At 39.8% G+C, this 16,708-nt stretch overlaps 1 protein-coding gene across 1 annotated transcript in view; it reads right to left on the bottom strand.

The window, feature by feature from the left end:
* Positions 1 to 6,723: 6,723 nt before the first annotated feature.
* LOC122809319 (rho guanine nucleotide exchange factor 3-like) overlaps positions 6,724 to 16,708 on the bottom strand; it is a 278,435-nt gene continuing 268,450 nt past the window's right edge. The window contains exon 10 of the mRNA XM_044080719.1: positions 6,724 to 7,591. Within this exon, the coding sequence (XP_043936654.1) occupies positions 7,293 to 7,591 (299 nt within the window). The 3' untranslated portion in view covers positions 6,724 to 7,292. The remainder of the gene's footprint in view (positions 7,592 to 16,708) is intronic.

Below are 16,708 nucleotides of genomic sequence, written 5' to 3' on the forward strand. Positions count from 1 at the left end.
CCTTTTTTATTGGGTCCAACAAGAAAAAGACCTATCCGGGAAGTGTTTCCTGGCTTCCCATGTCTCCTTGTGTTTCCTGGAGGGGTCCTGAGCCCCTGATGTAGAGGGAATGGCAGGAGGGGAGTTAGAAAGAAGCATACCCTTAAGAATCAGGTTATTCTGGTGCTCCACTAGGGCATGCAGGTGGAAAGCTGAACAGATGGGGCAGGAGCTATCCAAGTGAGAGGGCCCCAGACAGTACATGCACTCCCTGTGGGCATCAGATAATGGGATCTTGTGCCTACAGGAAGCGCATTTCTTAAACCCTAAAGGTTTGTCTGATTTAGGATTAAACTTAGACTCTGACATTACTGCAGAGAGAAAGGAAAGAGAAAACAGAATGCCCTTTTTTTTGTTAAAGAAGTATAAGGGAGATAGAAGAAACAGAGAAGACGAGAAGGTTAAGTCAGACAGAAAACCCCGATTTATGGACAGAAAGAAGAGAGGAAATACTGGGGTAAGAGATTGGGTAGGAAGAAAGATGACAGAGAACTAAAACTCACTGATTGGCCAAAAACTTCACTCAGAAACCCGGAGGAGCTCTGGTGCTACAAAATCTTGAAGCATACACTATGGGTGGCAAACGAGATCTGAGGTATGTTGGGGGAATGAGGCATTGTGGATAGGATTGGAGGAGCTTGAGGTTTGATTTCTCAGCTTAGAAAGAGGCTGAGTCAGATCTGAGGTTGAGGAAGAATGACAGTGACAACATCAGATATAGGGTTTAATACCAACAGTTAGACCACTTAAACAGTAAAATGTGTGCAACTATGTACTGGAATTACTAATATAGGCTTAAAATCCTTAACCAAAGTAGAACCAGACTGTTAAAATGAATTTAAAATTAAATCAAGAACTGAAAACACCTACCTTTCTTTCTCTATGTAACAGGTGAACACATGAAACAGGATTTTTGAAGATAACGTACATAGCTTTTATGATGATGAAATTCAAGGCCCCATGTTAGATATAAGGTAATATGTGGAGGTGAGTTCAGAGGAGCAGAGCTTGTGATTATTTACAAACCCGCATCTTATCCATAATTCATAGAAACTGGTATATTATATAAGGGAATTTTGCTTTCCTCTGCACTGATTGAAAATGTATGAAATTGTTGTACTTTCTAGGCAGTTCATTATGTAGTTTCTTAAATCAGATTGCAAGCTGTAAGTACAGTCAACACTGCAATGTCAGCTCTTTGATTGGATTGAATATATTTAATTTGAGCCAAATGAAACATGAAGAATGTCTCAGCTTCCTTTATTTTTAATGTATAGTATTCAAAACTGCGAAAAAAAAACAAAGACACTGATGAATAAACTACTCACATTCAACATTAACAGGGCAAACTTATGTTTCAACCCTTTAGCTCTGTCAGTGAGAGAGACCCTTGAGTGGGGGATCTCTAGTTATGGTGCTTGTAAAGTAAAAACATTTCTCTGTGCTTGTTAGCAAGTCTAACTATGTAGCACTTAAATGTGTTCAAAACATAAGTTGTATTTCCTAAGTTGCATGATTTCATTTACAATTTTTGTATAGCAATAGCTTATGCTGAGCTGTATAAATCTCAAAAAAATACATTGAGAAAGAATAAAAGGTGTCCTTTTGTTTGGTAATACCGGCTCCCTGACAATAAAATCACAGTGGTTTAAAAGTCAAAATGAAGGTCCATGAACAATTTGAACAAACTTATATTGTTGTACTCCCCTGGATATTTTACTTCTACAAATTAATTATTTACATGCTAAGTGGAGTTTTTCCTTGAAATTCAGCCTAGCTCTTGGTTAAACAAAGAAAATGCATAATGCATTGAAAAGAAAGGGTATTCTATGTCTTTCATAGGTATAGCACCCATGTGTAGGAAACAGGAAAAACTCATGCACATGAAGATACATTTTAGTATAGTTTTATTATCCTGCTGGGCCATTAGAAGAACAAGATGGCACTACAAAGGACTGGAGAACATCCATAAGAATTCATATTATTCTATCTCTTTACCTTGTGTGTTTTTTTCCTCTCTCTCTCTCTCTCTTCCCCCTCGCTCACAAGTTATCTTTTCATCACTGAATCACAGGATCATAGGAAATACAAAACAATTTTGTCTTGCAACCATTTACACTTTGCTACTGTCAACCCTCAGACTCAACCTCTTGTCTTGAGGAGGGTCAGACCAGTCAAACCAGGATTGCATTTGTTAATCCCCATCCCATCATCCCATTCCCATGTGAAGGATGATAATGTAACACACTGCTGAATCTGCACTGGGAGACTTCCAGAGATGAGAAAGGAACGATGTACTGAACCTATCTCTCCACCTTGTTTTACTTCTTTCTTTCTTTCTTTATTGTTATTTATTTATTTAACATTTGTTGACTTGGAAAGTCCAACTAGGACAGACCTTATTTTCAGCGGAGGCCCAGGTAGAAATGATCCAGACACATGTCTTTGGAATTATCTGCTGGTGAAGATTTAAATCCCTTGTCCTGGCATGAGTGGGACTATTTTGTTTGTAGTGATACAAAAGATCCAGGACCAGTGAATCCCTAATTGCTTGGAAGGCAAGATGTATATGTCCCATAAGGAATCTTTAAGATGCCGAATAAAGGTTCAGTGCTTCTGGTCTTTTATGGTATTTAAGGAGTATTTAAAGTAGTGACCTTCTTAATTAGGAACCACTGGGGTTTTCCAGTTGCTTGATATGTCTAGTGAGATACGTCCCAGAGGGGGCATTGCATTCAATAACTGGCTTAATTGATGCTGAATATAATGGGACAATGACCTCTTTAGATTGGGAGGACATTCCCTTGGTGATCAGCTGCACTAAGTAGAAGGACTTTCTGACTACTATTGTTATGTGATAATTAAAGGACAGGGAATTATCAACCCACATACCAAGGTCTCTAACAACATTTTTATTCTAGAGTGGGGTATTGTCTATGTCGCATGTTGGGGAAGGATAGTTTACTAAAAGAGACAATGTTACATTTTTAACATGAATTTAAGCCAGTTGTTAGTACACTAGGTGTTTGTAAGTGTAAGTTTGTGCTGTAGGGCTTGGGTCTCAGAAGCTGACTTGTCAGTGACTCTTCACTTACAGTCATCTGCAAACGTAGTTAGCTAGATTACTTGGTTTGTGGTCAGAAGAAAAAGGAGTTCCCAGCACTCTAACCTGCAGAACACCACTGGTTACCTTTATGATCTTTGATGAGGCACCTATGGATTCTGCTAATTTGCTATCTATCTTACCAGACAGAGATCTGTTTGTATACATCAAGCGTATTAACTATACTAGCATAAGGCCTTGTCCAGGTCAAGGCATGCCATGTGTTCAGCATGGCCCCTGTTAACAGCCAGTGTTATTCTTTCAAATAAGTTAACTAGATACTTTAGACAGAATCTTCTCTTGACAAAGCCAAACTGTTGTGGGTTTAACCTGATGAGATCATTAATGTCAAAGTAATTAGGTCAGTTATATGCTCCATAGGCTTGTCTATTAAGATTAGTTCAGGCAATTGGGCCTGTAATTCTTGGATTCAATGGTAGGGCCACTGTTACAGAATGGCATCACCATTGCTGTGTGCCAAACTTCAGTGACAAAGCTAGTGGCTAAACCTAAACTTAGGTAAAATAGAGTAAAGTGTGGCTCAGCTATGGCTTACTTATTACGATTTTTTAAACAGCTTGCAGCCACGAAGGGAGTATTTTTATTCTTTGAGAGCACCTTAAGTAAACAATGTCTGAGTGTGTGTGTGTGTGTGTGTGTGTGTGTGTGTGTGTGTGTGTGTGTGTGTGTGCGCGCAAGTTGTATGTTCTTGTTTTTACGGGATTATGGTATTATGTAATGTAGTCTGAGATATCCAAAGTACAGTAAGGGAACTTTTCAATTTTTGAGACTAAGTCTAAAGGCTGAGTCCATAGCTGCTGTTTTAAATGCAAGACTACACAAAATGCCCTCTTCATTTTTATTTATTTTATTTAACATTTGTTGACCGGGAATGTCCAACTACGTTCCACAGAGCCTGTTTTCGAGAAGGCCGAGATATGATGGATGCTGATGTGGGAATGTTGGAATGTGGGAGAGTACCTGAAGGCCTGGAGAACATGCACCAACAGAGGAGAAACATGCAAACTCCACCAGAAGGCACCCACCCCGAGAATCGAATGAACCCGGAGGTGAGGAATGTGACTGGGCCACCTCAAGCATCTCCTTCAGTCTTACTTCTGCTTGGTGGAACAGTACATGCTGGTGAGACTGAAGAGTGTGAGAGATTTGGGTTAACAATTCTGATGAGTACCCATAACAATTTTGAATGGAATATGGTTTATGTGGGGTACGTGGCATAAAATGATAAAGTGGCAATCATAGGCTTCCATGTCCTTGTCTAAAAACACAGACATATAAAAATATTTTTTGCAAAGCATTATGTGAGATATGTAAATTACCCTTGAAAAAAATGTCTAGCTCAATGTCTCAAAGATACAAAAAGGCAGATAAGTCTTTATCAATCCATGCAAACCAAAAGTCAAACTTCATTAAATTTAGACACATATTTTGGGGTTATTCTACACGTTTGACATACTGAAAGAGGAAGTTTACTTCCACTTTGAACCGTCGTGCTTAGAAAGTATATAGCTGTAATAATCCCATGGGTGAAGAAGGAAACAAGAAACCAAAAGTCTGTGAGCAGATGCATTAATGGCTTCACCAAAAAGACCATTACAAGCCTCAGAAAATGTGTACAAAAGTAACTATGACAAATTTTATTTCAATGGGATACCACATCTCTCAGTGCTGATATCCAATGCAGGGCCTTTTCCCAGTTGGAAACAGGCAAGCAGTCCATCATGCCTAGAAATGGCAAATGCAGTGAAAAAATATTTTTCAGCTTGACAGGTACCTAGTGGCTTCAATTGGCAATAACAGTCTGCAATACCTTCTGAGTGGTTATGTTGTTGTTGGTTGATCACATTTTCAGAGCTTCTTGTCTCATTTTGATATTTCAGGCTGGTAATTCATCTGCAAGGCGCATTACCTTCCAGTATCCATGGATGCTTCAGAGCATTCTGTCATTATAAAATACTGTATAAATTATGCTGTTTGACCTGTAGGAGATGTATGAACCAGTAACTCATTACTCAAAACAATAAGACATCTGTCTGCATGTACCATCAGACAGTTCCCTGTAAAATATCTCTCTTGTCTTAGACCTTCAATTGTTATGAGAGGATATAGACAAAATACTGGAGAAAACTAAGGCTACGATGAAAGAGTCTCTTCTTAAGGATAAGTATGGCTCTTACTACTTAACATGACATTTGAATAAAACATGGTCATTCTCAACTTACTTAAGTTTAACTGTAGACAAGTTGTAAAAGCAAGCTAAAGAAAGCTTTACTTAGACTTCAGTTTGATGTCAGTATGACTTTAAATGACAGATGTAGAACAGTTTCAGATTTGAGAGCATGTATACCTTTAACACGAATAAAGCACATTAAACTTACATTTAAACTAAAAGTTATTCCACTTTGGTTGGTTCTACAAAAATATTTTTATGATTCATTGAGTTACTGTTATTTTTGTGATAATGCGCATGTGCATGTACACACACACACACACACACACACACACACACACACACACACACACACACACACACACACACACACACACACACACACACACACTCTGTTTTTTGACAGCCCTCTTGACTAAAAGCAATATTCCTTCCATGTACCTGTACGAGTACATTGACACTGTCACACATCCTAGCTTCAATACAGTCTGGCATGCCGCCAAGATCAGGTACGCTCCAGCTACTCCTACAGGATACTGAAAGTTCTGCAGCAGTATGTAGAAATACAGCGTTAAGGAGATATGCACTGGTATTGAATTCTGTGCTACTGTCAGTCAGCTTAAGATCAGCAGTACCCCTTATAAAGTCAAAAAACAGATGCACAAAATTAGTTAAAATGCTGGCACCCACATGGCATGTTCTACAACATTCCATCTAAGCTCTTTGAAATAGGTTGTAAATTTCTGGTAGATTTTGTGTACTTAGTAACCCTGTATTTACAATCATTACTAACAGTATTAGAGCCTACTGTCTGTGATACTAATAGTCACGGATACTGCAACAATTCAATAAATTACACAGCCACAAGACTGATTTTATGCGTGTGTATATATATATATATATATATATATATATATATATATATATATATATATCTATATATGTGTGTGTGTGTGTGTGTGTGTGTGTGTGTGTAGACATATAGTATGGTACTTAATTAGGTTGACAGTCTTTAAAGTCTACATCTGTTTTGTCTACACACTTAGGTTGACAAAACAGATGGGTGATAGATATGTCCTCGGAGATAGTATACATATTTAGTAGAGAGTGTGGGGGTGAAGATGAGGCTTGCCCCCCCCAGAAAAAAAACACTGTTTTATAATTGCAGACTCTGAGTTTATGTGTCAGCATGTGCACTCACGTGAATATTTTATGCTGACATTAGGAATGTCAACGTGTGACTATATAAATTACACACACACACCTACACACACACTCACACACGCGCGCGCGCACACACACACACACACACACGCACACACACACACACACACACGGGGGTATACTGCAGAGATTATTTGGAAAGAAACATCACATAATTTGACAATGATCATGACACACAAGCCTGCTTTATATGACAGCAATAACACAATTCATGACATAAATTTTGACCTTCTTTCACCAGTGTACACATTTATGACAGGTAACATTCATAAAAAAGGGTTTAATGAACAGTGCAAAAGGGCTTCTGACAGTCACCATAAACTGTAACAATGAATGTTTTATCACTTGAATGAAGAGGCCTTAAACCTCAGTCATTAGTCCTTAAAAGTTCTTCAACTTCCCATTTTGAGAAGTATGCCACATTTGAATTAAAAAAATAGTTTGATAGGCTTATAGTCACATTCTTGACACATCTGCTATTTTCTTGTTTATTTTTACAAACAATGCTTTCCCAAAATGCCCTGAAATATGTGAAACAAACATTGGGAAGCTATGCTTGTCACATACGCATTTCTTCTTTCTTTTCTCCGTGCCTGCTTCTTCAGTCTTCTTGATATAATATCTTCAGTGCACTGATGAATTGTGTAGAATTATCGTGAGCTTGACAAGGCATATGCCTCTCCAGGGAAATACTCTTGGCAGTTAGTCAACAAGTCAGAATGTAAAAAGTAAGCACTAAAACTTGACCACCTTTTTCCGGAGGTTCCTGCCCTCTCTGTAATCTATGTCCATGGGAGTTGATGCCTTCTCATCTGAGTCAAGTTTAAGATCAGCAATGTCCACAAGAGAGCAGTCCATATCATGTAAAGTGTGAATAGGGTGACTGCGTATCTGATTGTCCCGATCTCGAAGGGTGATAATGGTGCTGCGGATGCAAGTGACCCACTGCTGTTTGTTGAAAGAGTCATTAGCCTGCAGTGTGTGTGACTGACCCTTGGAGCGGTCTCTGAAACTCACACGGAAGAAATTTTTGGCTGGAGAGAAGTCAAAAAGGAAAGCAAGTAAACATATTAAATTCAAAGACTTCTGACAAAAATTCAGAGAACTCTATAAAGCAATATATTACACATTTATATTAATATCCAGAAGATGGTTTTACTTTTCAGCCCAATGACTTACAGGACTGGAACTCTTGACTCTGTCCCAGACAACTCATGTTGGACTGGTAATGCAAAAATTGGAAGGACCACATGGTGGGAGGATGGGAGTGAAATGATGCTGGCTTGCCCATGTGAGGGGGGGGGGGCAAGCATGACATGCTACACTTGTGAGACTTGCAGCAAAGAGACTGTTGCAAGTAATGCAATGCTTGGCTAGCAAATTTGGTATGCATGGCAGAAAACATGCATCTCCAGGTAGTTACAATGTGTACCATGCAAGCCCTTGGTGGGTAGTGGAGACTAGGATCATATAAAGAAAAATCCCACCCTTTCAGTAGATGACAACAGGTGAAAAAATGGATCAGCAAACTCTTACTCTGGGAGAAATGAAGGAGTCACTTGAGGGGGGCTTTGGGCATGGCTTGACAGTTATTGAGGGGATGGTGGAACAAAAAGTTAAAAAAAATATGATCTTGAATGCATATGCAAACATATATCCATCTTATGTGACTACTGATCAGATGTTATGTTCTTTATTTTAAACCCTTTTAATTATGAATACTGTCTCACAGTTATCTGTGACAAATATTGTCCAACAGTTACCTATGATATTTTACACATGCCAAAACAAAATTCAGTGTCACTTCATCTATACTGCTATAAGCTGTCTTAGTCTCTTACTCATGCATTGATGCTTGTTAGCCTGAGATGACACCTTCAACATTTACTAATGACAACAAATTCATTCTGTCCTACATTATGAGAACAGCAGGTAGTCTGATGGTACCAACATACAATAGTCCAAGTATGCTTTTTATAATACTGTGAGACAAATCTTGAAAGCAAAATAGAATACTAGTAAAATGGTATGTTGTAGGGAGAATAGGACCAGATTACTAATAGTGTGTGTGTGTGTGTGTGTGTGTGTGTGTGTGTGGTAGTTCAGGGAAAAACTAAAAATCATAAGAAGCTAGTGATCAGCTGGTGCTCCAGGCATATTTCTTTAATACATCTACCAAAACGACTTCCCTTGCTCCTATATAGAGCTCCCTTGTCAACCAATCACTGAAAGTTAAACTTGACATATGCTATAACAAAGTAGCAAAATTCACTACCAGTGCAACCCACAACACCCACCACTGCACAGCACTCCAAACATTAAACTGGCTTCTACTTCTTCATCACCTCAATTAACTGCAGCTTATTTGCTGCAGTAGCGTTGTCGCCTCACAGTTAGATGTTGCCCATTCGATTCTCAGTTAGAGCGTCTTCTGTGTGGCGACATGCGTGAATGGGCATTCCTTCGTTGAAGATTGTGCGTTAGGCCCGGCAAGCCAGCATGTAAAAATCTACTGCCAATCATTAGCGGACCGGAGTTCCGCTGTGGCGACCCCTAACAGGGAAAAGCCGAAAGACACAAACAAACTGTAATTCACACACCCTCTGCATGTCCTCTTCTAAACAACATTCTGTTGAACTACCACCCTAACAAACCTCTCTGCTCTGATAATAAAGACTCACCTCCATCTATAAGCCAAAACAATCTCCTGGACTTAGGCTCTACTCCTACTCAGTAGCCAAAAACTGGAACTCAGTACCTCTACCTATCAGGTCCAACCCAAACCTCTATACCTTTGAACATACTTTAAACCTCCTGACTCTGCTCCTGTTGCACCCATGGCTAAAATCTTGCCTACACTAGTAGTTTTACCTTCCTCATGTCCCCCTCTGTCTACTGTCACACACCTAGGATAAATACTACAATGTAAATTCTTGCTACTGTTTCTGGTGTTAATATTTCAACTACACAGTACATGTATAAATGCTAATTTCTTACTCCTAATACTTTCTACACTCCATATAGACCTATTTTCTCTTTCTTGTTGTAATTGTTTACTAGTTATATCCTTTGCCTTGTTATTTATCAATATTATTCACTTTTTTGTATTACTACTGCAATTTGTAGCTTAACAGACTTGGACAAAACAGAATGTGTAACGTTGCTGTAATCTCTGTTGTGTCTAGTTTTTATACTGCTTGTATTTTTTTCAGAACTTTTCTCCTTGGTCCTCCACTGAAAATGGGCCCTTTTTTCCCAGATGGACTTTCCTGGTAAACAATAGTCAATAAATACATAAAATAAATGTGAATATGTATATAAAATCTGGAGTATTTTTAGCAAAAATGCAGCAGTGCCTTAGAAAATAAAACTGCTTCATATATACACTACCAGATATTATGGCTTGCCTAAAGCTATGTTACCTTATTTATGGTTAAAACTTTTTATTTAGCTATACAGCTTTACTTAGGGTGAAATTATTTAGATTTAAAATTTGTTAGAATTAAGTATGCCGATGTTTTCTATATAACTGATGTGCAGTTTTCTGTTATTGCTCTGTTGACGAGTATTGAGATGGGGTAGGCAACTGTTTTGCAGCTATACATAGAAATTCTCCTAGTAGGTTACCAGATACTGAAGTTAAGTTTTATTTTGTAGTCGTTTTTAATGTAGTTTACTGAGAGAATTTGCAGGTTAAATGAACCATATATTTTCAAGTAATAGCTGAAATACATTACTGCATTAATTAGTTAATGTGATTGCTTACAGAAAATGCCAGTTCATTTTACAACTGCATTGTAGCTGGTATTGTAAGCTTGTTGGTTTGTTGGGGGTCCTTATTAACTGTCATGAAGTTATTAATGGAGTTCTAGAATTGTTATTTATTTGTTTTTATGTGTTTTATAATGGGGTTGTAGAAAGATGAAGTAAGCATTCTTATATTTGACACTTTGTTTGATTTCTTTGGAGCACATATTGCTCTAACGTTAACTGTGACTGGTCACTTTTCCAGTGTTTAATACTATTGCCTGTTTATGTCTTTTGCTTTGGGTCTGCAGCTAACCATAGTGTTGACCTGTAGTTGATGGTTCTTATTCATTAGGTAACTAGTAAACTGAGAATGAATAGGAGTGTTTAGTTAAAGTAGTTGGGAGCATCATTAAGGGGAGATGTTTTAGTGGGGTCCAATTGCATTGTTGTAAAAGCTTTCCTTAATATAATGTCAGTAAATGTTATTTTCTTGTTTCCTTTTGTTGCTATCCATATCATTTATATTTGATTGTGATTTTCCTTTGTGTCAGAGAGCACACCTGCTTCAACTTCAATGATGCTGTTAGGGTTGTTTGACAATATCCAATCCAATATACATTGTCTGAAGTTTTATCTAGTCTTGTAGATTGTTGGATTAGTTTGGTGAAAAAAATAAGTTTAAGGTTGTGTCTTGTTCTAATGCAGAGTGTGTTGTTGCTGGGTTTGGACAGTCTATGTCAACACCTCCAAGCAAAATAAAGTGTTGTTTTTTGTTTATAGTGCCCTGTAACATGTTTATATTATTTCATTATAATATATTGGGAGGAAAATACTCTGTCACCGTGCATAGTAATTTGAATTTATTAGAATGGTGATTATTAATAATTCTGATATATCAAATCTGTGTATGGTTCAATGATAGCTGGTTGTTTTATATGGTTTACAGTTAAAATTGCAACTCTTTTCACTCATTCTGATGTGCAGTCTGTTTGTGTAATATTATATTCAGTGGGATTTCATGTCACTGTCATTTATCCTTGGTTTTAGTCAGATCTTAGTAATGATTAAAACAGCAGGTTTATTATATTTTATCCTTGTGCCAAAGCATGGGGTTTTATTTGGATGTCCTTATCACTGATGTGCTGTATTTTAGATTGTTCTGAATGAAGTTTAGATATTTTCAGTTTGAGTTATTGAATGCTGGACTGGAACTGGTTTCTATGTTTGGACTTAAGGAGCAGATTAGCAAATATAGGAATGTATTGTTTTAAGAGGTAGTGTCTTCTTTCATGTGCTGTTGATCACAGGGCTTTGTATTTGAATTTTTGGCAGTTTAATGCTGCCATTTCTGAATAATTATGCAGAATGATTGCTACATTGATTATGGTTTGTACCACTCGAGGCTGTTTGTACTAGGATATGTAGGCTAGTAGGTGATCTTGCTAATAGGTGATCTTGCTAGTCAGTGGCTAAAAGAGTAGCAAAGAGGAGTTGCCATGGTAATAGCTTATTAATAGCTGTGCTGTTTTATGGAATAATGTTCTACCACAGATTACATAATAGAGTTTTTGCAGGTGAATTAATATAGCAATAACCCACGCCTGGGTGTGGGTAATGCTAAATTTACCCACGGTTGGCGCTTCGCCCTCGGGACCAAACAAAGCCAACCATGGGTAAATTTAGCATTACCCACACCAAGAAGTGGGTTATTGCTATTATACCATGACATTATTTAAGAAAAGAAACTTACTTTTCTTAAATAATGGCATAGTATAATGCCTGTTTATTGCCCTTCCGCAGATATCTGGCATCCGCGGCAGTTCTGATGTACTGCGCGCCTGCGCAGTACACCAGAGCTGTGGGCAAAAGCAATGGAGAACGCAAGATCTCCGTTGCTTTTTTTTTAGTGTTTCGCTATGTTAAATGAGTTTAACATAGCGAGACAGTTTTAAAATAAGCAACGGAGATGTCCGTTGCTTATTTTAAAACTGTCTCGCTATGTTAAACTCATTTAACATAGCGAAACATAAAAAAGCAACGGAGATCTTGCTTTCTCCGTTGCTTTTAAAACACTGTCTCACTATGTTAAACGGGTTTAACATAGCGAGACAGCTTTAAAATAAGCAACGGAGATCTCTGTTGCTTATTTTAAAGCTGTCTCGCTATGTTAAACCCATTTAACATAGCGAGACAGTGTTTTAAAAAAACGAGTTATACTAAGGGAAAAAAGTCCGGGCGACCGGACCTTTTTCCATTAGTATAACTCGATTTACAACGGGCACGCTGGCCAATCAGCATGCACGTTTTGGGGGGGTCATGGTATAATATGTTACATTTTGGTAGTCTTCTGTTTCTTATGATGCATTCTTATAGCTAGGAGAATAATTGTGGTTTTAGTGGTTGTGATTCTCATTATGTTTATTGTTCTATAGTATTAATCTAAGTTTTACATAGTAGGGACATGAGTTTAATGTGTGTTTCATTGATGTGGTATTTGTATTGCATGTCAGAAGAGGTTGAGATATTTGTTATAAAATGCACAACCTCCTGTGGCGAACTGGGATGTGGATTTGATGTGAACAAAGTGGGCTCAAATCAGTAAGAGTGTCAGCCAGTTACTGCATACACACATGCTTTGGGCCCCGGTCAGTGACAGTAGCAGATAATCAGTGCAAACATGCATGCTACAGGCCCCAGTCAGTGACAGTGGCAGCTAATCAGTGCACACATGCATGGTGTGGGCCACAATCAATGATAGTGGCAGCTAATCAGTGCACACATGTATGCTTTGAGCCCCAGTCAGTGACAATGTCAGCCAGTCACTGCATACATGCATCCTTTGGGCCTCAGGCAGTGGCAGCTAATCAGTAAACACATGCATGGTGTGGGCCCTAATCAGTGATAGTGGCAGCTAATCAGTGCACACATGCATGGTGTGGTCCCTAATAGGTTCATAAGTTCATAGGTAAGTACTAGGCTATCTGCCCGAGGGCATCAATAAGCCTAGCCAGAATGTGTTGGCTTTCGCCGTCCCCTTAGATTAGTTCCCTGTGCCTCGGTCCAGCAGAGCCATTAGTTCCCTGTGCCTCTGTCCAGCAGAGCCACTGCAGTGATCCCCGGGGTAAATTTTCTGTTTCCCATCCACTCGTCAAGGTTTCTCTTGAAGAGGGTTAGTGAGGGGCTCTGCCTAATGTAGATTGAAAGCCTGTTCCAAAGCATGGGGAGTCTCTGAGACAGGAATCTATCCCTCCAGCATGTCGTATTTATCGTTGTGGTGAGGTTTAGATCCCTAGAGCATGTGGCACTTGGGGATTTGTTTTACTTAGGTGGAGCATGTCCATCAATTCTGGGTTGGACATGGCCTTGTATGTCAGGCAGAGATCACCTCTGAGTAAGTGGTATGCAACCGAGTACAGCTGGAGTTTCTTCAGTTGGGTTGCATAGGGCATATGTTTGAGGCCAGTAATCCTCTTGGTGAGGTACTTCTGTGGTCTTTCCAGCTGTTGCAGGTGTCTTGTAAGGTACATCCCAAATGGGGCGTTGTACTCTACGATGGGTCTGATGAGTGATGAGTAGAGGGGCACAATAACCTCTTTTGTTCTAGATGCGAACCCTTTTGTGATTAGGTGGGCCACATAGAAGGATTTTCTAACAACCTTGGCAATATGATTATCAAAGGAGAGATTACTATCTACTTGGGTCCCAGATACCTTATTACATTTTCTGTATTTAGGGGACTACCACGTATGTGGTAGTTCATGGGTACTTTGTTTTTTCCAAAGGGGATGACTATGCACATTTTGGCATTTAGCTTGAGGCCATGATTTTGACACCAGGTATCCGTCTTAATGAGACCCTTCTGGAGGATGTCTGTATCAGCTGGAGAGTCAGTTATGGCCCCCAGTTTGCAGTCGTCTGCAAACTTGGTCAACCATTGTCCTCCTGTGCTTGCTTGTACCTCTGAGAAGTATATACCAAACAGGAGTGGTCCCAGGACTGAGCCCTGGGGGACGCCACTTGTAACTGGTTTAGAGTCGGACCTAGAGCCTGCAACTCTCACTGTGTGGGTTCTATCTGTGAGTCAATTGGCAATCCATCTCATGATGTAGGGGTTTATGTTCAGGCTGGTGAGCTTGTCTATAGTACCAGAATGGGGAATGGTGTTGAAAGCCTTTGTGAGGTCTAGGTAGGCTGTGTGGACCTCCTTTCCCTTGTCTAAAGCCTTGGTAACTGTCTCAAAGAAGTCCACCAAGTTTAGGAGGCATGATCTGCCCTTAACAAAGCCAAACTGGGTAGGGTCCAATGTCTGAAGGTTCCCAATGTCTCTGTTAATGAATTCCATGATGATGTGCTCCATAGCCTTGCAGACCAGGCTAGTCAGGCTTATAGGTCGATAGTTTCCTGGGTCCGCTGTGGTTCCACCTTTGTGGAGTGGGATAATTGTTGCTGTGCACCACTCTATGGGTATGTAGCCTGTAGAGAGGCTGAGTTTGAACAGTGTGTTTAGGTGAGGGGTTAGTTCATTTTGGAGCTCGTGTAAGACACAGCCTGGGACACTGTCTGGTCCCATTGAAGCTGCATTTTTGGCTTTGGATAGGGCTGTTTTAACCTGTGTGTCAGTGATTGCCAGGGCACTACATTCTTCTGGTATGGTTATGGGCCCTTTAGGGGGTGAGAGGGGGGTGAAGTTTTCACTAAACCTGTCTGCCAGAATGTTGGCAATATCAGTTGGGTCAGTGTATTTTGTGTCATTCTGCACTAACTCAGAGCAGATCTGAGAGTTTCCACTTAGGTTCTTGACATAGCTAAAGAAAGCTTTGTGGTTATCTTTGGTGTCCTTGGCAATATTTCTTTCGAAGCTAGCCTTGGATGATTTTATGAGGGATCATAGTTTCTTGTTGATACTAATCAGGAATGTCTTTCCTTCTTGGGATTTTACTCTTTTCTGTACTAGTTTCCTCCATCTATTGTATAGCTTGTTTATGGCAGGAGTCCACCAGACTGGTTTCCTTTTCTTGGAGGAGTGAGTCTTGGTTTTGCTTGGGATAGCATGATCCATGCATTCTTGCAGGTGCTCATAGAGTGCCTTTGTAAGGGATTCAGCAACTTGGACAGCATTGTCCTTTAGCATGGGGGCTGTGAACCTTTCCACCTTGGTCTTAAGTAACGTGAAGTTTGCTTTTGAAAAGTTTTTTCATAGTTTCATAGTTTCATAGTATAGTACTGGGCTATCTGCCCTGGGGCATTTGTAAGCCTAGCCATAGTGATGTGGCTTTTGCCACCCCATGAAATGGTACAAAAAATGTACAGAATAAATTTAGAATACTGTGCCTCTGTCTAGTAGTGACACAATGAAGGTCCCCTTATATAATAGAATTAGTTTACTGTGCCCCTGTCTAGCAGTGACACAGATGTGACCCCTGGGGTAAACTTATGATCTCCCATCCACTCATCAAGATTTCTCTTGAAGAGAGTCAGTGAGGGGCTCCCTAATATGAACTGGGATCTTGTTCCAAAGCATGGGAAGCCTCTGGGTTATGAATCTATCCCTCCAGCATGTCCTATTCATACTTGTGCTGAGGTTTAAGTCTTTAGCTCTCGTGATCCTGATGGATTTGGATTTTTTGAGGTGGAGCATGTCCATCAGATCCTGATTGGACATGGCCTTGTACGTCAGGCAGAGATCACCTCTGAGCAGGCGGTATGCTACTGAATAGAGCTGAAGTTTCTTTAGTCTGGCAGAATAAGACATATGTTGGAGACCCTTGATCCTCTTGGTGAGGTACTTTTGTGGTCTCTCCAGCTGTTGCAATTGCCGGGTGAGGTACATATCAAATGGGGCATTGTACTCAATCATGGGTCTGATGAGGGAGGAATATAGGGGTACAATGACATCCTTGGATCTGGATGTGAATCCCTTCATGATGAGGTGTGCAAGGTAGAATGTTTTTCTAACCACTTTGGCAACGTGGGTGTCAAATGAGAGGTCGCTGTCGACTTGGGTCCCTAGGTCTCTGATTACTTTTTCCGTACTCAGTGGGTTGCTGTCTATGTGATAATTTGTGGGTACTTTGTTTTTCCCAAAGGGGATGACTATACATTTTTTGGCATTTAGTTTAAGGCCGTGACTCCGGCACCAGTTGTCCGTTTCTGTGAGGCCTTTTTGTAGGATGTGTGTGTCTGCTGGTGTATCGACTATGGCACCTAGTTTGCAGTCATCTGCAAACTTTGTCAGCCACAGCCCTCCCATGTTTGCTTTAACATCTGAGAAATAAATGCCGAACAAGAGGGGTCCCAGGACAGATCCCTGTGGGACACCACTTGTGACTGGCTTTGAGTCTGACATTGCTCCAGTGATTTTAACTTTATGGGTTCTGTCCTTTAGCCAGTTTGCAACCCAT

The sequence above is a fragment of the Protopterus annectens genome, chromosome 8.part0 (assembly GCF_019279795.1).
Source record: "Protopterus annectens isolate FY-2018-M chromosome 8.part0, PAN1.0, whole genome shotgun sequence".
NCBI classification, from domain to species: domain Eukaryota; kingdom Metazoa; phylum Chordata; order Ceratodontiformes; family Protopteridae; genus Protopterus; species Protopterus annectens.